The 20,806-nt window shown below is 46.7% G+C and overlaps 1 protein-coding gene across 1 annotated transcript in view; it reads left to right on the forward strand.

Annotated features, from left to right (window-relative positions):
- Window positions 1-20,806, forward strand: part of LOC138950044 (unconventional myosin-Va-like) — a 63,434-nt gene that overhangs the window by 31,464 nt on the left and 11,164 nt on the right. The window contains exons 7-13 of the mRNA XM_070321828.1: window positions 10,492-10,622; window positions 10,979-11,073; window positions 12,824-12,931; window positions 14,797-14,903; window positions 16,519-16,650; window positions 18,967-19,100; window positions 20,412-20,493. Of these exons, the coding sequence (XP_070177929.1) occupies window positions 10,492-10,622; window positions 10,979-11,073; window positions 12,824-12,931; window positions 14,797-14,903; window positions 16,519-16,650; window positions 18,967-19,100; window positions 20,412-20,493 (789 nt within the window). The remainder of the gene's footprint in view (window positions 1-10,491; window positions 10,623-10,978; window positions 11,074-12,823; window positions 12,932-14,796; window positions 14,904-16,518; window positions 16,651-18,966; window positions 19,101-20,411; window positions 20,494-20,806) is intronic.

Below are 20,806 nucleotides of genomic sequence, written 5' to 3' on the forward strand. Positions count from 1 at the left end.
ACAGCATATAGTGTCCGGTTTCAATTTCTTCGCAGGCGGCATGATCGCATTCGCAGTTTCTAGAATCTATACAACCTGAAGTTGAACTTTCGGAAATTCTTAAACTGCGCGGTCTTCAAACGGCGAAGTTACTAAACCAAACAACAGAAGACGTTGCCGATTCGGAGATTAGGAGACGTATCATCTGATGCCTGATCTAAATAAACGGATCAATGTTGCCATGTCCGACGTGGCAATAAAACGATCGGTCAGTGTCCGTCTCTGACATAAACTTATCGGACATTTGTCCGCCAGAGACACAAAGTACCGGTCATTAGACCAAGGTATCCGGCCCAGGGCCGAGGGCCGACCCCTGGGAACATCACTGGCTGTGGGAGTTTGTCGTTCTCTAGGGCCTGAAGGACTGAAAGGGCGTCCGAGAGGAAGACAACTTGGTAGCAAGGGTCTGCGTAGTCCTGAACGAAGGAGGCGGCCTGCATGAGAGCTTCTGCTTCTGCTTTATAGTTTGTGCAGTGTTTGCCAGTGGCAACGCTGGATGTAGCTGTATGTCCCCCAGGGAACTGAATGAGAATGCCTGCACCTCCATTGAGCACGGCGTTAGTTGCTGATCCATCGGTGTATACATGGATCCACGCCTCTTTTGGGTACTGTTCGTCGATCAGGGCTAAGGTGAGTGCCTGTCGAGCTGTGTCATTCTGATCTTCTCCTGAGGTAACATGTGGAACACTGGTGCAGATCTGGATGCCTGGTTTCTCTGTTGCCTTGGGGGTTTCCTCTTCTTCTTGAGTCAGAGGTAGAGTGTTCTGTGGAAGGACTTCCCTGTACTGTCGAGAAAGTCTCTTGCTCTCGTGTACAAAACTGCTCCGTTTAAGCCGGTTCTTGGTGAGGTTGCTCAGTCTGTGCTTCATGGGGTGGTCGGGTAGGCACTTGAGCTTCTCGGCCTGTACCATAGTCTTGGCTTCTCTTCTCTGACAGAGGGGTTGGATGGTGGTAAGCTTCTCCATTTCCTTGATGGGCGTGGATTTCATTGCACCAGTGATGAGTCGGAGGGCCTGGTTTTGCACACGGTCAAGGGTCTGCAGGTTTGTCTTGGCTGAGGTTGACCACGCTGTGGAGCCGTACTCGAGGTGGGGTCTGATTGTTCCCTGGTATACTGTCTTCAGTATCTTCTCGTTCGCTCCCCAGGTGGTACCTGCCAGCTTCCTGAGTATGGCTAGCTTGCGCCGGGCCTTCGTCTCTGCCTGTGCAATGTGTGGTTTCCAGGTCTGCCGCCTGTCAAAGGTGACACCAAGGTACGTTGCTTCTTCATCCTCTCTCAGAGGAGTTCCACCAAGCCTAATGGTTCCGGCTTTCTGCTTTGGCGACAGTGTGAATAGGGTGGTGGAGGATTTCTCCTTGTTGATGGAGACGCACCAATCTTCTGCCCATGCGTTCAGCCTATCTGCCGCTTGCTGCATTCTGTAGGTGGCAGTACTTGCGTGCTCCTCCTTGCACCAGATCACAAGGTCGTCTGCGTAGAGAGCAGCTTTGATCCCCTTGGGCATCTCAGACACCAGATCGTCGATGAAGAGAAGGAAGAGTGTGGGGGAGAGGACTCCGCCCTGAGGGACGCCATGACGAAGGAGGAACTTCTTGCTTTTGGTCTGGTCGACGTCAACTCTTGCCCTGCGGTTATAGAGGTAAGAGCGAATCCACTGGTACATGTTGCTGGACACGCCTTTCCTCAGCAGTTTTACAAGGAGTCCATCTTTCCAGACCTTGTCAAAGGCCTTCTGAAGATCTATCCAGGTGACAAAGACCAGCTTCTGTTCCTGAAAGGCATCTTCAACTTCTTGCGCCAGGTAAGTGACCTGATCTTCAGTGCTGCGGAACTGTCGGAATCCAGCTTGCTCAGGGGCGAGGAGGTTCCTGGATTCCAGGTACCACCTGAGGCGCTCGTTCACAATTCTCTCCAGGGTCTTCACAACACAGCTGGTGAGGCTGATTGGGCGATAGCTGGTGGCCTTCTTTGGATCCTTCCCTTTTTTTAAGATGGGGATCATGATCGCTTCTCGCCAGAGTTGTGGTAGCGATCCTTCTTGCCAGCTGCTGTTGAAGACCTCGAGTAGCTTGTTCTCTGCTGCACTACCAAGGTGGGTTAGCATCTCGTTGGTGATGCCGTCTGGGCCAGGGGACTTCTTCGCCTTTGACTTTTTCAGAGCTGAGTGCAGCTCGTGGAGTGTGAGTGGTTGACTCATGGCGTCCACTGTCGACTGTCTGGCAGGTCTCTCTCTTTTCTCTCTTCTTGCTTCTCTCTGTTTCTCTGGGCTAACATGGAGGTTGCTCTCAGCTGCATAGCTTTCAGCAAATTGGTTGGCAGCATGCTTTCCAGTTAGCACCTTCCCGTTCTCTTCTAATGTGATCTTTCCTCTGCTGGTGTTCTCATCATTCAACTGCTTGGTGAGCCTCCAGAGCTTTCTGCCATCCTTCTCAAGGTTCAGAGAGCTTGTTTTCTCTTGCCAGCTTCTCCGTCTTGCCTGTAGCTTCTTTTTGAGAAATTTGGCTTTGGCTTCCTGGAGGCGGATGTTGTTGTTTTGTGACGGGTTGACTTCTGCTTCCCTTCTGGCGTCTGCCAGATCATCATCCAGTTCCTGCAATTCATTGCTCCAGTAGGGCTTATAGTCTCTCCTGGCACCCCTGGGAATGGACTCACGCGCTGCTCTGAGGATGCTCATGTTGAAGTCCTTCGCCACCATGTTGATGTCTCGACCCTCGACTCTGATGTCTTTGGTGAGTTCGCTGGTGCGGTGTCTAAAGAGGAACCAGTTCGCTCTTTTGTAGTTCCACCGTGGGAAAGAAGCTTCAGTGCAGGACTCCATGCCCAGGGTCAAAAAGACTGGCCGATGGTCACTTCCACCTAGCTGTTCTCCGACCTCTCTGCTGGTTAGCTGGTGCATGTCTTCTGTGCAGAAGGCTAGGTCAGGAGTTGATGTAGTGTGCCATCTTCTGGAGTAGAATGTAGGGCAGTCAAAGGGACTGTTCAAAAGGATGAGACCTTTGTCGTCCTGCCAGTTCTCCACCTCTTCTCCTCTCCGATCCAGGTGGTCATATCCCCAACTCTGTGAATGACTGTTGAAGTCACCCACCACGATGAAGTTGGAGGCCTTTGCAGGGATCGTGTCAAGGGCGAGGTGTCTATCATTGGGGCAGTAGAAGTTGACAAGATGGAATTCTGATGTCTTCGTCTGGATTCGAATCACCTGATATTCGGAGTCCTCCATGTGCGTTTCTATCAAACAGGCATTGATGTTGTTCCTGATGAGGGTCAGGATTCCTCCTTTGCTTCGGTCTGTTCTGTCGGACCTAAGGCATTGGTAGCCTCTCACTTTGAAGGACTTTTGGGGTGTCAGGTGCGTCTCCTGAATACAGCAGATGTTGATGTTCTTCTCATGCAGGATATGCTCCAACTCTGTCTTCTTGTTCAGGATACTTTCTGCGTTCCAGTGCATGACCTGAAAAGGTCGCTGCTGACTGGGTTTCTTCCTGGTTGTGGTGGTGCCAGTCACTTTCCTCCCGCGTCCCCTGGCGTGACAAGACGGACGGGAGGGACCTCCAGTAGTTGGGGCTGGGTCCCTTTGAGGCATGGGACCCGACGCTGCTCCACCCTGGGGGGTCCTCAATGGGCGAGCGCCATTTCCATCTGTGCTGGTTGATTGTGTCATCATTTGCGTAAGTGCGTGTACCCGTGGTTTGTTAGAATGCGCCGTGCGGCCCGGGTCCTCCGTCTTCAGCATTCGGGGTTTTCTGTCGGGGTTACCTCACCCTTAGCTCATGGCCCGTACGTCCTACCCTGAGAGCACAGGGGGGAGGATTTTCCGGGATCCCACCCGGAGCCAGTTTGGTCCGCGGCCGCAAGCGGCTGATCTCCATATCTGAAGACCGTTCCCCTATCCGCCACCCGGGGACGCGCTGGGTTGGGGGTGGTCGCCCCACTGAAAATCCCACACTGGGTTAAGAAAGATCAGCCTGTCCCAGGGTCGGGTTACCGTAAACAGACTTTTTTTTGTTGTTGTTGCCTAAGGGTTTATGTGCGCATGCGTACAGAGCAAGAAGCAAGGTTACAACCTTGATAGCTAAAGATGTTCCTAATAGGTGACCTTAAAATCGCAATTTAGAACCCTTCAGCTAAAAAGGTGATGGCCCCTAAAGCCACTCGTAAATACCTCTTCTAGTCTCTTGTCATTGATCTGCTAACCCTCCCGACGAGCGCTACAAGCAGTATGTAAGAAATGTTAAGTCCTTTGTACTGGAAACTTGCAGGCCCCTGGAGCAAATTTTTGATTGGTGCTTTTGTGAACAAGAAACAGTTGACAAGTGGCTCTATCCCATCTCCCCCCTTCCCCCGTCGCGATATAACCTTCGTGGTTGAAAAGGACGTTAAACACCAAAAAAAGAAAGAAAAGAAAGACGAGCGCGACACTGGCTGGCACCACCTCTTACGGCTGTGAGCAATCTTCTGGCTTGTCGCAAAGCTTTTCCCACTCCACTCTGCAGTGTTGTCTGTCCATCTTTTTCCCACTCCACTCTGCAATGTTGTCTGTCCATCTTTTCCCACTCCACTCTGCAATGTTGTCTGTCCATCTTTTTACCACTCCACTCTGCAATGTTGTCTGTCCATCTTTTCCCACTCTGCAGTGTTGTCTGTCCATCTTTTCCCACTCCACTCTGCAATGTTGTCTGTCCATCTTTTCCCACTCCACTCTGCAATGTTGTCTGTCCATCTTTTCCCACTCCACTCTGCAATGTTGTCTGTCCATCTTTTCCCACTCCACTCTGCAATGTTGTCTGTCCATCTTTTCCCACTCCACTCTGCAATGTTGTCTGTCCATCTTTTCCCACTCCACTCTGCAATGTTGTCTGTCCATCTTTTCCCACTCCACCCTGCAATGTTGTCTGTCCATCTTTTCCCACTCCACTCTGCAGTGTTATGTCCATCTTTTCCCACTCCACTCTGCAATGTTGTCTGTCCATCTTTTCCCACTCCACTCTGCACTGTTGTCTGTCCATCTTTTCCCACTCCACTCTGCAGTGTTATGTCCATCTTTTCCCACTCCACTCTGCAATGTTGTCTGTCCATCTTTTCCCACTCCACTCTGCAATGTTGTCTGTCCATCTTTTCCCACTCCACTCTGCAATGTTGTCTGTCCATCTTTTCCCACTCCACTCTGCACTGTTGTCTGTCCATCTGTTCCCACTCCACTCTGCAATGTTGTCTGTCCATCTGTTCCCACTCCACTCTGCAATGTTGTCTGTCCATCTTTTCCCACTCCACTCTGCAATGTTGTCTGTCCATCTGTTCCCACTCCACTCTGCAATGTTGTCTGTCCATCTTTTCCCACTCCACTCTGCAATGTTGTCTGTCCATCTTTTCCCGCTCCACTCTGCAATGTTGTCTGTCCATCTTTTCCCACTCCACTCTGCAATGTTGTCTGTCCATCTTTTCCCACTCCACTCTGCAATGTTGTCTGTCCATCTTTTCCCACTCTGCAATGTTGTCTGTCCATCTTTTTCCACTCCACTCTGCAGTGTTGTATGTCCATCTTTTCCCACTCTGCAATGTTGTCTGTCCATCTTTTCCCACTCTGCAATGTTGTCTGTCCATCTTTTCCCACTCCACTCTGCAATGTTGTCTGTCCATCTTTTCCCACTCCACTCTGCAATGTTGTCTGTCCATCTTTTCCCACTCCACTCTGCAATGTTGTCTGTCCATCTTTTCCCACTCCACCCTGCAATGTTGTCTGTCCATCTTTTCCCACTCCACTCTGCAGTGTTATGTCCATCTTTTCCCACTCCACTCTGCAATGTTGTCTGTCCATCTTTTCCCACTCCACTCTGCACTGTTGTCTGTCCATCTTTTCCCACTCCACTCTGCAGTGTTATGTCCATCTTTTCCCACTCCACTCTGCAATGTTGTCTGTCCATCTTTTCCCACTCCACTCTGCAATGTTGTCTGTCCATCTTTTCCCACTCCACTCTGCAATGTTGTCTGTCCATCTTTTCCCACTCCACTCTGCACTGTTGTCTGTCCATCTGTTCCCACTCCACTCTGCAATGTTGTCTGTCCATCTGTTCCCACTCCACTCTGCAATGTTGTCTGTCCATCTTTTCCCACTCCACTCTGCAATGTTGTCTGTCCATCTGTTCCCACTCCACTCTGCAATGTTGTCTGTCCATCTTTTCCCACTCCACTCTGCAATGTTGTCTGTCCATCTTTTCCCACTCTGCAGTGTTGTCTGTCCATCTTTTCCCACTCCACTCTGCAATGCTGTCTGTCCATCTTTTCCCACTCCACTCTGCAATGTTGTCTGTCCATCTTTTCCCACTCCACTCTGCAATGTTGTCTGTCCATCTTTTCCCACTCCACTCTGCAATGTTGTCTGTCCATCTTTTCCCACTCCACCCTGCAATGTTGTCTGTCCATCTTTTCCCACTCCACTCTGCAGTGTTATGTCCATCTTTTCCCACTCCACTCTGCAATGTTGTCTGTCCATCTTTTCCCACTCCACTCTGCACTGTTGTCTGTCCATCTTTTCCCACTCCACTCTGCAGTGTTATGTCCATCTTTTCCCGCTCCACTCTGCAATGTTGTCTGTCCATCTTTTCCCACTCCACTCTGCAATGTTGTCTGTCCATCTTTTCCCACTCCACTCTGCAATGTTGTCTGTCCATCTTTTCCCACTCCACTCTGCATTGTTGTCTGTCCATCTGTTCCCACTCCACTCTGCAATGTTGTCTGTCCATCTGTTCCCACTCCACTCTGCAATGTTGTCTGTCCATCTTTTCCCACTCCACTCTGCAATGTTGTCTGTCCATCTGTTCCCACTCCACTCTGCAATGTTGTCTGTCCATCTTTTCCCACTCCACTCTGCAATGTTGTCTGTCCATCTTTTCCCGCTCCACTCTGCAATGTTGTCTGTCCATCTTTTCCCACTCCACTCTGCAATGTTGTCTGTCCATCTTTTCCCACTCCACTCTGCAATGTTGTCTGTCCATCTTTTCCCACTCCACTCTGCAATGTTGTCTGTCCATCTTTTCCCACTCCACTCTGCAATGTTGTCTGTCCATCTTTTCCCACTCCACTCTGCAGTGTTGTCTGTCCATCTTTTCCCACTCCACTCTGCAATGTTGTCTGTCCATCTTTTCCCACTCCACTCTGCAATGTTGTCTGTCCATCTTTTCCCACTCCACTCTGCAATGTTGTCTGTCCATCTTTTCCCACTCCACTCTGCAATGTTGTCTGTCCATCTTTTCCCGCTCCACTCTGCAATGTTGTCTGTCCATCTTTTCCCGCTCCACTCTGCAATGTTGTCTGTCCATCTTTTCCCACTCCACTCTGCAATGTTGTCTGTCCATCTTTTCCCACTCCACTCTGCAATGTTGTCTGTCCATCTTTTCCCACTCCACTCTGCAATGTTGTCTGTCCATCTTTTCCCACTCCACTCTGCAATGTTGTCTGTCCATCTTTTCCCACTCCACTCTGCAATGTTGTCTGTCCATCTTTTCCCACTCCACTCTGCAGTGTTGTCTGTCCATCTTTTCCCACTCCACTCTGCAATGTTGTCTGTCCATCTGTTCCCACTCCACTCTGCAATGTTGTCTGTCCATCTTTTCCCACTCCACTCTGCAATGTTGTCTGTCCATCTTTTCCCACTCCACTCTGCAATGTTGTCTGTCCATCTTTTCCCACTCCACTCTGCAATGTTGTCTGTCCATCTTTTTCCACTCCACTCTGCAATGTTGTCTGTCCATCTTTTCCCACCCCACTCTGCAATGTTGTCTGTCCATCTTTTCCCACTCCACTCTGCAATGTTGTCTGTCCATCTTTTCCCGCTCCACTCTGCAATGTTGTCTGTCCATCGTTTCCCACTCCACTCTGCAATGTTGTCTGTCCATCTTTTCCCACTCCACTCTGCAATGTTGTCTGTCCATCTTTTCCCACTCCACCCTGCAATGTTGTCTGTCCATCTTTTCCCACTCCACTCTGCAGTGTTATGTCCATCTTTTCCCACTCCACTCTGCAATGTTGTCTGTCCATCTTTTCCCACTCCACTCTGCACTGTTGTCTGTCCATCTTTTCCCACTCCACTCTGCAGTGTTATGTCCATCTTTTCCCACTCCACTCTGCAATGTTGTCTGTCCATCTTTTCCCGCTCCACTCTGCAATGTTGTCTGTCCATCGTTTCCCACTCCACTCTGCAATGTTGTCTGTCCATCTTTTCCCACTCCACTCTGCACTGTTGTCTGTCCATCTGTTCCCACTCCACTCTGCAATGTTGTCTGTCCATCTGTTCCCACTCCACTCTGCAATGTTGTCTGTCCATCTTTTCCCACTCCACTCTGCAATGTTGTCTGTCCATCTGTTCCCACTCCACTCTGCAATGTTGTCTGTCCATCTGTTCCCACTCCACTCTGCAATGTTGTCTGTCCATCTGTTCCCACTCCACTCTGCAATGTTGTCTGTCCATCTTTTCCCACTCCACTCTGCAATGTTGTCTGTCCATCTTTTCCCACTCCACTCTGCAATGTTGTCTGTCCATCTTTTCCCACTCCACTCTGCAATGTTGTCTGTCCATCTTTTCCCACTCCACTCTGCAATGTTGTCTGTCCATCTTTTCCCACTCCACCCTGCAATGTTGTCTGTCCATCTTTTCCCACTCCACTCTGCAGTGTTATGTCCATCTTTTCCCACTCCACTCTGCAATGTTGTCTGTCCATCTTTTCCCACTCCACTCTGCAGTGTTGTCTGTCCATCTTTTCCCACTCCACTCTGCAGTGTTGTCTGTCCATCTTTTCCCACTCCACTCTGCAGTGTTGTCTGTCCATCTTTTCCCACTCCACTCCACTCTGCAATGTTGTCTGTCCATCTTTTCCCACTCCACTCTGCAATGTTGTCTGTCCATCTTTTCCCACTCCACTCTGCAATGTTGTCTGTCCATCTTTTCCCACTCCACTCTGCAATGTTGTCTGTCCATCTTTTCCCACTCCACTCTGCAATGTTGTCTGTCCATCTTTTCCCACTCTGCAATGTTGTCTGTCCATCTTTTCCCACTCCACTCTGCAATGTTGTCTGTCCATCTTTTCCCACTCTGCAGTGTTGTCTGTCCATCTTTTCCCACTCCACTCTGCAATGTTGTCTGTCCATCTTTTCCCACTCCACTCTGCAATGTTGTCTGTCCATCTTTTCCCACTCCACTCTGCAGTGTTGTCTGTCCATCTTTTTCCACTCCACTCTGCAGTGTTGTCTGTCCATCTTTTCCCACTCCACTCTGCAATGTTGTCTGTCCATCTTTTCCCACTCCACTCTGCAGTGTTGTCTGTCCATCTTTTCCCACTCCACTCTGCAATGTTGTCTGTCCATCTTTTCCCACTCCACTCTGCAATGTTGTCTGTCCATCTTTTCCCACTCCACTCTGCAATGTTGTCTGTCCATCTTTTCCCACTCCACTCTGCATTGTTGTCTGTCCATCTTTTCCCACTCCACTCTGCAATGTTGTCTGTCCATCTGTTCCCACTCCACTCTGCAATGTTGTCTGTCCATCTTTTCCCACTCCACTCTGCAATGTTGTCTGTCCATCTTTTTCCCACTCCACTCTGCAAAGTTGTCTGTCCATCTTTTCCCGCTCCACTCTGCAATGTTGTCTGTCCATCTTTTCCCACTCCACTCTGCAATGTTGTCTGTCCATCTTTTCCCACTCCACTCTGCAGTGTTGTCTGTCCATCTTTTCCCACTCCACTCTGCAATGTTGTCTGTCCATCTTTTCCCACTCCACTCTGCAATGTTGTCTGTCCATCTTTTTCCACTCCACTCTGCAATGTTGTCTGTCCATCTTTTTCCACTCCACTCTGCAATGTTGTCTGTCCATCTTTTCCCACTCTGCAGTGTTGTCTGTCCATCTTTTCCCACTCCACTCTGCAGTGTTGTCTGTCCATCTTTTCCCACTCCACTCTGCAGTGTTGTCTGTCCATCTTTTCTTTGTCTTCCTTGTCTCCTCTTGAACTGGAAGAATAAATAAACTGAAGGTTCAAACCCGCATTTTAAGACCTGGTTGTTCTAAATGTTTGGAGGTCTGAAGAGGGGGGTCTCACTGTACCAACATTGTCAGTTCCTTTCCCTATTCCCAAACCAGCAGGGCAGTCTCCTCAATTTGAACAAGTAATGTCCAGTACAAATAACAAAACTGAAGAAGTGTGGAAACCTTTGTGGGTTCGATTTGCTTATCCTTTCTTCCTGTTCACAATGTTTCTGCTTATTATCATTGTCTTAATTGATGACTTATTGCTGACGTTCTCCCCCGAAAGAGGTGTATGGCTTCCTGAATAGCGAGGTAAAAACGGGTCATACACGTAAAAACCCACTCGTGCAAAAACATGAGTGAACATGGGAGTTTCAGCCCATGAACGAGGAAGAAGAAGAAGACGATTGCTGACATTATCTCCCCTTGTTGTGTGCAGGCCATTGGAAACGCCAAGACTACGAGGAACGACAACAGCAGTCGCTTTGGCAAGTACATTGAGATCAGCTTTAACAAACTGCACGCCATTGTGGGAGCCAACATGCGCACCTACTTGCTGGAAAAGTCCAGGTAAGGCTTGTCAACATAGCATGGTATTTGTTGTTGGCCTAGAATTACTGAAGACAATTGAAATCAGTATTGTTTAACCTTCACCAAAATTCCAAAATGTTAACTCGCCAGCTGGGTGAGCAACGACAAGAGAGTCACTAGTCAGCCAGAAATTTCGCTGGCTCGGTGCATACTAAAGTTGCTCCATCTGATTTGAAACTTGATATTACAACCAAAAATGTTGCATTTGATCAGAATTTTCACTGGCTAGCCGGGCGAGTTGCCAGGCGGATTTTACTAGCCGAACGGATTTTTTACGACCGGGCGGATGATTTGGCCATTCCTGTACATGGTTGTTTTAACTGTTTTTCTCTCAGGGTTGTGTTCCAAGCGCCGGAGGAGAGGAACTACCATATATTCTACCAGCTGTGTGCCTCGGCCAACGAATCAGCTTACGCCAAATTTAGCCTGGGTAAGTCGCAGCCACTTAACTTGTGCTGCACCACTCTCTTGACGGACACGGGTCAACTTTATGTGCAGACCCAGAGACGAAAACCATGTCCCACCCCCGTGTCATCACAATGGCACGTAAAAGACCTTGGTCATTCTGCCATAAGTGCAGGTGGCTGAATACACCTAAACACGCAGACACCTGGGTAGCGCGACTCCGTTGCTGCTAGCTTTCCACTGGGAGGAAGCGACCCGAATTTCCCAGCGATGGGACAATAAAGTAATGAAAATGAAAAGAAAAATGAGTGTAGGTCATTACGGTGGGACCCCATGTTAACCCTTGCACTGGTGCAATTCTCTAACACATGTTACATAGCCACTGGTCAATTAACAGAGAGAAAAATAAAGAAAAACGGTCATATGTGACCCTCCACTACAGAATGAGTCGCATGTCACCTCGCGCGGTTCTGCGCTAGGCTTAATATAAGTCCGGGGAGTGTCTGGTAACAGTGTGAGGGTCACCTTAGTCACAGGCTTATAACTCGAACAGTTTTCGCTCTTTTCTAAAAACGGTTTTTACCACTGGATAGAGCATAAAAAACTCTTTAGGAAAATGTAAAAATATGAAAATCATGCAAAGGTGACATGCGACTCATTCCGTGGTGGAGGGTCACACATATGATATAGGTTTTCGCATCCATGGGAGGTAATCGGAACCTACCAAACAGACTGAGCCAGTAGCGCAACATATGTCGTGACAACCAGGTGACAGTATACGTAAAGTAGCGCGACATATGTCGCGACAACCAGCCAAAGGGTTAATACCGACAAACATATGAGAAAATCACGTCCTATAAAAGGAGAGAGTGTTTTTTTTTGTGTGGATGTTTTATTTTTGTATTACCCCCCCAAAAAAAAAAGTCTATATATCATTTTTCTGATATTTTACAATATAGTATAGGTACATGGACATAACAACCACATGGTTTACATATATGGAATACAAATTAGTTTCACCGATAGAAATATAAGGAGAGAGTGTTAAAATGCATGTACATTTACAAAGGTTGTGAACAGAACATCTGAACATGTAGCAGGGGCGGATCAGTTCATTTTATGGGGGGGGTTTCCAAAAGTATATTGTGAAGATATGGGTGTGAAGGCGCGAAGTATGCAAAATGGTGCAATCTTGTGCAATCTGAGGATGATCATTACCAGTTTCAGGCAGCAGATTTTGTCACTGATTAATACCCCAAAAATTGAAACTCAACCCCAAAAAACACACAAAAATATTTTTATTTTTTTGGCTGGGGGGGGGGGGTTTCCGGAAACCCCAGAACCCCCCCCCCCCCCCCCCCCTCGTCCGCCCCTGTGTAAGGTCTTGAAGGGGGGGGGGGGGGGGGGGGAGTGTAAAAGGGTGTTCCACTGGGCTGAGTGTTTGGGTTGCTTGTTGGTCGCTATGGAAAGGTGAATGATATCGAGAGGGACAGGAGCAAGCATGCATCCCCAGAAAGCGGCGAATGGCTGCCTGAATGGCAGGGTAAAAGCGATCATAAACGTAAAAATCCACTCGTGCAAAAACATGAGTGAACGTGGGAGTTTCAGCCCATGAACGAAGAAGAAGATATCGAGAGAACAAAATCATCAGGGATCTTTTGGGGTGGTCTTTGTTGGCAGGTGGGCGTTATTGAGAGGTGGTTATTGAGAGGTGGTTAAGAGGTGGTCGCCAGGACAGGTTGGACAGTATCTATACAGTGTGTGTGTGTTTTCAGGGCCAGCGGATGACTTTTACTTCACCAGTCAAGGCGGGTTGCCGGAGATCCGGGATGTTGACGATGCCAAAGAGTTAAGGAGGACACGCGAAGCTCTCACAACGCTAGGTGAGCTGTTCTTTCTCTCACAACGCTAGGTGAGCTGTTCTTTCTCTCACAACGCTAGGTGAGCTGTTCTTTCTCTCACAACGCTAGGTGAGCTGTTCTTTCTCTCACAACGCTAGGTGAGCTGTTCTTTCTCTCACAACGCTAGGTGAGCTGTTCTTTCTCTCACAACGCTAGGTGAGCTGTTCTTTCTCTCACAACGCTAGGTGAGCTGTTCTTTCTCTCACAACGCTAGGTGAGCTGTTCTGTCTCTCACAACGCTAGGTGAGCTGTTCTTTCTCTCACAACGCTAGGTGAGCTGTTCTTTCTCTCACAACGCTAGGTGAGCTGTTCTTTCTCTCACAACGCTAGGTGAGCTGTTCTTTCTCTCACAACGCTAGGTGAGCTGTTCTTTCTCTCACAACGCTAGGTGAGCTGTTCTTTCTCTCACAACGCTAGGTGAGCTGTTCTGTCTCTCACAACGCTAGGTGAGCTGTTCTGTCTCTCACAACGCTAGGTGAGCTGTTCTGTCTCTCACAACGCTAGGTGAGCTGTTCTGTCTCTCACAACGCTAGGTGAGCTGTTCTTTCTCTCACAACGCTAGGTGAGCTGTTCTTTCTCTCACAACGCTAGGTGAGCTGTTCTTTCTCTCACAACGCTAGGTGAGCTGTTCTTTCTCTCACAACGCTAGGTGAGCTGTTCTTTCTCTCACAACGCTAGGTGAGCTGTTCTGTCTCTCACAACGCTAGGTGAGCTGTTCTTTCTCTCACAACGCTAGGTGAGCTGTTCTTTCTCTCACAACGCTAGGTGAGCTGTTCTTTCTCTCACAACGCTAGGTGAGCTGTTCTGTCTCTCACAACGCTAGGTGAGCTGTTCTTTCTCTCACAACGCTAGGTGAGCTGTTCTTTCTCTCACAACGCTAGGTGAGCTGTTCTGTCTCTCACAACGCTAGGTGAGCTGTTCTGTCTCTCACAACGCTAGGTGAGCTGTTCTGTCTCTCACAACGCTAGGTGAGCTGTTCTTTCTCTCACAACGCTAGGTGAGCTGTTCTTTCTCTCACAACGCTAGGTGAGCTGTTCTGTCTCTCACAACGCTAGGTGAGCTGTTCTGTCTCTCACAACGCTAGGTGAGCTGTTCTTTCTCTCACAACGCTAGGTGAGCTGTTCTTTCTCTCACAACGCTAGGTGAGCTGTTCTTTCTTTTCTCTTTTATTTGTTTGTCTCGTGGTGTTTGTTCTTTGGTGTGCTTTTGTTATTATTGTTTGAGGGGGAGTTTGTGTGGGTGTGTGTGTGTGGGTGTTTGTGTGTGTGTGTGTTTGTGTGTGTGTGTGTTTGTGTGTGTGTGTGTGTGTGTGTGTGTGTGTTTGTGTGTGTGTGTGTGTGCAGCTTTGTGCAATCTCGTCTGTGTGTGTGTGCGTGTTTCATGTGTGTGTATGTATAGCTTTGTGCACTGGTTTTTGTATATGTTTGTGTGTGTGTGTACATGTATGTGTACAGCTTTGCGCACTTGTTTATGGGTGTGTGTGTGTGTGAGAGAGAGAGAGACAGGCAGACAGAGAGAGAGAGAGAGAGAGAGAGAGAGAGAGAGAGAGAGAGAGAGAGAGAGAGAGAGAGAGAGAGAGAGAGAGAGAGAGAGAGAGAGAGAGAGAGAGAGAGAGAGAAGAGAGAGAGAGAGAGAGAGAGAGAGAGAGAGAGAAGAGAGAGAGAGAGAGAGAGAGAGAGAGAGAGAGAGAGAGAGAGAGAGAGAGAGAGACAGAGAGAGAGAGAGAGATTAGGTTGTGTCTGATGCTTGTGTGTGTGTCTACCTGTGAGTCTGTAAAAGTGTGCATGCATTCAAGTAAGTGATTGTGTTGAACCAGTATGTGTGTATCAATGATGTGTATCTTTCAGGTTTCTCCGACAAGGATCAGATGATGATCCTGCAGATATTCTCCGCGGTGCTGCACTTTGGTAACGTTCATATCAATGAGAAGGACGGAGAGACCTGTGAAATACCCGTGAGTTTAATCATCTGTATCGCTTTGCAAAGTGCATGTGTAGTGATTATTCACCGTGAGTTTAATCATCTGTATCGCTTTGCAAAGTGCATGTGTAGTGATTATTCACCGTGAGTTCAAATCCCGGCCGTAGCCGTCTGTTGGGTTAAGGGTGGAGAGACCTGTGAGTTCAACCTGATGTGCAGTGATTATTCATCGTGAGTTCAAATCCCGGCCGTGTCCGTCTGTTGGGTTAAGGGTGGAGATTTTTCCAATCTCCCAGGTCAACTTATTTGCAAACCTGCTTGTGACTTATCTCCCGTTTCGTGTGTACACGCAAGCACAAGGCCAAGTGTGCACGGAAAAGATCCTGTAACCCATGTCAGAGTTCGGTGGGTTATGGAAACAGAAATTATCCAGCATGCTTCCCCCAAAATCGGCGTATGCTGTCAGAATGGCAGTATGCAAACAGTCATACACGTGAAAATCCATGCGTGCAGAAATATGAGTGAACGTGGGAGTTTCAGCCCATGAACGAAGAAAAAAAAAAGAAGATTATTCACCAGAATTTTACATAAGTTAATAATTTCCCGCAAATCGTTGTTGTATGTAGAGGAGTCATCCAGAATTAGAATATACAATTTTTTTTCCCTTTGTCACCTAACTGTTTTTTCTCAGTGGCCATATTTCATATTTCTGAGAAAAAAGATTTGAAAGTTAAAAATACAACAGTGGCAACCTTGTGTCTTACATGTTATAACATAGTTTCCGTCCAAATGTTAACCTTAAGTGTTTGTTTTTTTGCGCTTTCCTTGAAACAAATGAAGATACGACTACGAGTTTTCTTCTCAAGAACTTTTTCTTACTTTAAAAGGCAGGTGGAGATACGGGCTTTTCTCGCCACATGGGCCCAAAATAAGGGAGCTAACTATTATGTTTTTTAGCTCCAAAACCTACGAGGTTTGTGAATGACAGTGACAAAATCTCAAAGACCAAGTGAAATATTCAAGGAAATGAAATGAAAGGTAAGATGGTAGCTCAGTGGGTAGAGCACTTAACTTATGATCCGAGGGTCACGGGTTAGAATCCGGGCCGGGGCGGACACGGGTCAACTTTATGTGCAGACTCAGAGACGGTATCCATGTTCCACCCCTGTGTCGCCACTGTGGCACATGAAAGACCTTGGTTGTTGTCATGGGTGAAGGTGGCTGATTACACCTAAATACACCGGCACGGTTGGCCTAGTGGTTGGCCTAGTGGTTGGCCTAGTGGTTGGCCTAGTGGTTGGCCTAGTGGTAAGGCGTCCGCCCGGTGATCGGGAGGTCGTGGGTTCGAACCCCGGCCGGGTCATACCTAAGACTTTAAAATTGGCAATCTAGTGGCTGCTCCGCCTGGCGTCTGGCATTCTGTCTTGTGTGTGGCGCACGTTATATGTCAAAGCAGCACCGCCCTGATAATTATGGCCCGTCGTGGTTGGCTGGGCGTTAAGCAAACAAACAAGCAAGAATTACACCTAAACAGTGCGACTCTGTTGCTGCTAGCTTTCCACTGGGAGGAATTAGCGACTCGAATTTCTCAGCAAAGGGACAATAAAGTCATGAAAAAGACAAATGAAATAATGCTGGAAATGTTTCAGGCCAAAGAACCATCGCTGAGCGTGGTGTGCAAGCTGCTGGGGATCGAGGAGCCGGGGCTGAGGATGTGGCTGTGTAACCGCAAGATTCAGACCGTCGGCGAGACGCTCACCAAGCCTCTCACTGAGAGTCAGGTACGTCTCTCTGTCTTTTGGTTACATGTCTTTCTCTTTTTTTCAGTGTGTGTGACAATGTGCGTTCATGTTTCTTGCTGAGCAAAAGGTCAAGGGAATTTTTTAATTTTTTAATTTATTTATTTTTTAACTACAGAAAATGAGATAACAATAAATGTGTGCTCACCAGATACAAGCACGAACAGTGAAACAGTTTTTGTACCGTGCAACCTGTCTATGCCGACCAGCCAAGGGACCGACCAGAAGTGGTCGTCACATACAGGTTGTCGTTAATTGCAGTTAAGGTGAATTAGTCATTTCAATGTGAATAAGCTCACTTAATTGGCACTTGTGCGTTGATAGGCCCATTGTGTTAGTTGTCAAAGTTATCCCTGCCACAGGAGCATTCAAATACTAAGCCACTCTACTTGGAAGCATGGATTTGTACCCACACCACAAGTGGGAAAGCATTTTTTGGATTGTTATTTCAATGTGTAAGGGGGAATGAATTTAGCACAAATAAGTATTACATAAATAAAACAAAGATTCACTTTGTGTCTGTTATTATGTCACATACTTGAATCAACCATAGAAAAAAAAAAGAAAAAAAAAAAAGGTGAATTAGTAAGGAAAACCTTGGACTGGCAACCTGTCAGGTGGGCGTACTGGGCAGGTGGTTGCTAGAGCAAGTTGGACTGTATCTAGGGGCAGGGATATAGCTCAGTTGGTAGCGCGCTGGATTTGTATTCAGTTGGCCGCTGTCAGCGCGAGTTCGATCCCAGGTTCGGCGGAAATTTATTTCACAGAGTCAACTTTGTGTGCAGACTCTCTTCGGTGTCCGAACCACCCCCCGTGTATACTACATTGGGTGTGCACGTTAAAGATCCCACGATTGACAAAAGGGTCTTTCCTGGCAAAATTGCTTAGGCACAGTTAATAATTGTCTACCATACCCGCGTGACTTGGAATAATGCAGTGAAAGGTAAATATGCGCCGACATGGCTGCAATCTACTGGCCGTATAAAATTTCATCTCACACGGCATCACTGCAGAGCGCCTAGAACTGTACCCACGGAATATGCGCGATATAAGCGTCATTGATTGATTGATTGATTGATTGATACATTTGTATCGTAATCTTCTCCTTCCCCCCTGTAGTCTCTTGTTTCATATCTGTTCACAGAAAGTAAGAACACTGAGATCTGTTGAATAAGTTTAAAGGCTGACATAGTTCTATTTAATAATTTTGATTACTTCCAGGGCTTTTCCCATCGTTGCGGGGATGTATAAATTAAGCTTCCTGCAAAGTTTTAGGTTTGAAGTCCTTACCAATTACGAGAAATAATTAATTCTTTATAAAGTTTATTGCTATGTTTAGCAACAGTTCTCCAGGACTTGGGCTATTTTTAGACCGTCAACACAGACAGTACAGCTTCGTCAATCCCCGCGTGAAGGAAATCGCTCACCTTCCACGTGCAAAACGTAGTGATATTGACACGCCAGATTAGCGCGGTAGCGTATTGTGCTAAGCAGGAAAGCGCGCTAAGCAGGAAAGCGCGCTTTTCTGTATTCTTGTTAACTTCGCAATTTCCGGAAAACATCCACTTTCACTTTGAGACTGTTCTGTTTACATTCGACACTATCAACACCACTTTGCAATACTGAAATAATTTTTTCTGTGTTCGAAAGCTACAGCCAATCGTTATTATATCCCCTTAGGTACAGTTTTATAACATTATTGGCACATGTAAACACTAGGAATTAATTAATGAACGCTACGTAAAGGGCAGCCTTTAAACAACAACAAAAAACACAAAAAACACCTTATTATTCACGTTCAAACTGTGAGGGAAACACCAAGTCTATCACAGAAAGTCGGGTACATCTCTGAATTGGTCTTACTGAGGCTGAAGTGGTACAACTCAACCACTTCTGCCCACAAGCGGCATGCCCACAATATGCTTATTTTCACCTATCAACATCGTCATGGGATGTTGGCGTAACTCGTCTTTAGACCGCTGATTATTTTGATTATGAAATAGTGTTTTTAGTCGTTCCTGGTAAGGACAGAAAGATGACAGAATGTAAAATCATGTATTGTCCATCATATTTAGGAAAATATTTCTCACGAAGAATGATAAATACCTACTCTATACCACAAAAACATCTAAACTCGCCAAGAATGCCATGGAGTTCCGCATAATGGACGATGTACAGAAATAATTCTGTGTTAATGCCTGTGGTTGAGTTTTGTTGCTGCATGGGAGGAAGTGACCCCCCAAGTACTCAGCTATGGTTGATAAAGTATTGAATGAAATGAAATGAATGGTGTTTCAGGCGAGTTTTGGGCGTGACGCGCTCGTCAAGTACATCTACTCTCACCTATTCGACTGGATCGTCGCTCAGATCAACCGCAGTCTCAAGTCCCCCACCAAGGTGCATCGCTTCATAGGCGTCCTTGATATCTATGGGTAAGCCATTGTTGTTGTGGTTGTATTGGTTGTTGTTGTGGTTGTATCAACCGCAGTCTCATGTTTTTGTTTTTGTTGTGGTTGGTTTTTGACTCACATGCGAAGCAAAAGTGAGTCTATCTACTCACCCGAGTCATCCGTCCGTCCGTCTGTCCGTCCGTCCGTCTGGACGTCTGTCCGGAAAACTTTAACGTTGGATATTTCTTGGACACTATTCAGTCTATCAGTACCAAATTTGGCAAGATGGTGTATGATGACAAGGCCCCAAAAAACATACATAGCATCTTGACCTTGCTTCAAGGTCAAGGTCGCAGGGGCCATAAATGTTGTCTAAAAAACAGCTATTTTTCACATTTTTCCCATTTTCTCTGAAGTTTTTGAGATTGAATACCTCACCTATATATGATATATAGGGCAAAGTAAGCCCCATCTTTTGATACCAGTTTGGTTTACCTTGCTTCAAGGTCAAGGTCACAGGAGCTCTTCAAAGTTGGATTGTGTACATATTTTGAAGTGACCTTGACCCTGAACTATGGAAGATAACTGTTTCAAACTTAAAAATTATGTGGGGCACATGTTATGCTTTCATCATGAGACACATTTGGTCACATATGATCAAGGTCAAGGTCACTTTGACCCTTATGAAATTTGACCAAAATAAGGTAGTGAACCACTAAAAGTGACCATATCTCTTGGTAGAAATAGCCAATAAGCACCATTGTACTTCCTATGTCTTGAATTAACAGCTTTGTGTTGCTTGACCTTGACCTTCACATGTATTTTGGTAGGAAAAATGTGTAAAGCAGTTCTTAGTGTATGATGTCATTGCTAGGTTTAGTTATTTGACCTTGACCCTGAAGGTCAAGGTCATGTAAAGGTCAAGGTCAAGCATGTGAGTCGTATGGGCTTTGCCCTTCTTGTTTTTTGTTGTGGTTGTTGTTGTGATTGTGGTTGTATCAACCGCAGTCTCGGTTGTATCAACCGCAGTCTCATGTTTTTGCTTTTGTTGTGGTTGGTTTTGTTGTTGATGTTTTTTTAATTTTTTTATGTTCTTCTTGTTGTTCTTGTTGTTGTTGTCCTACCAATTGGATTTTGTAGTAAATGAATTGAAATGAACTGGAATGAAACACTCTCACTCACTCTTGTTGCACATGATTACGGTAAACATGTTAGAGCGCTTGACTCCCTGTGTTCCCAGGTGTGCAGTTCATCCCATGTCTGTGTAAACATGTTCACAATTGTTCAAAGTGTTCAAATGACGTTTGTGTTTGTATCAGCTTTACCAATGACAGTATTGTATGTTTGTTGCAGCTTTGAAACGTTTGAGATCAACAGTTTTGAGCAGTTTTGTATCAACTACGCCAATGAGAAACTGCAGCAGATTTTTAACATGGTGAGCAACTTTAATTCCATCCTCTTCTTTCTCTCCGCTTTCTGAACTTACTGTCAAACTTTGTGGTGTTTAAGTAGTTGAAATCTAAAGCAGTAGCAAGATATAGGGAGAGCTGAAAGGTAACGTCTTTGGTAGTGAATGGTTCTTTGCATGCTGTATTACACACACTGTTACTTAGCCGCCAGAATTCTCAGTTTTGGCGAGTAAAGCTAGGTTAGAGCATTTCTTGAGGACTTTTTGTTTGTTTGTTTGTTTGCTTAACGCCCAGCCGACCACGAAGGGCCATATCAGGGCGGTGCTGCTTTGACATATA

Source organism: Littorina saxatilis, linkage group LG16 (assembly GCF_037325665.1).
Source record: "Littorina saxatilis isolate snail1 linkage group LG16, US_GU_Lsax_2.0, whole genome shotgun sequence".
NCBI lineage: Eukaryota > Metazoa > Mollusca > Gastropoda > Littorinimorpha > Littorinidae > Littorina > Littorina saxatilis.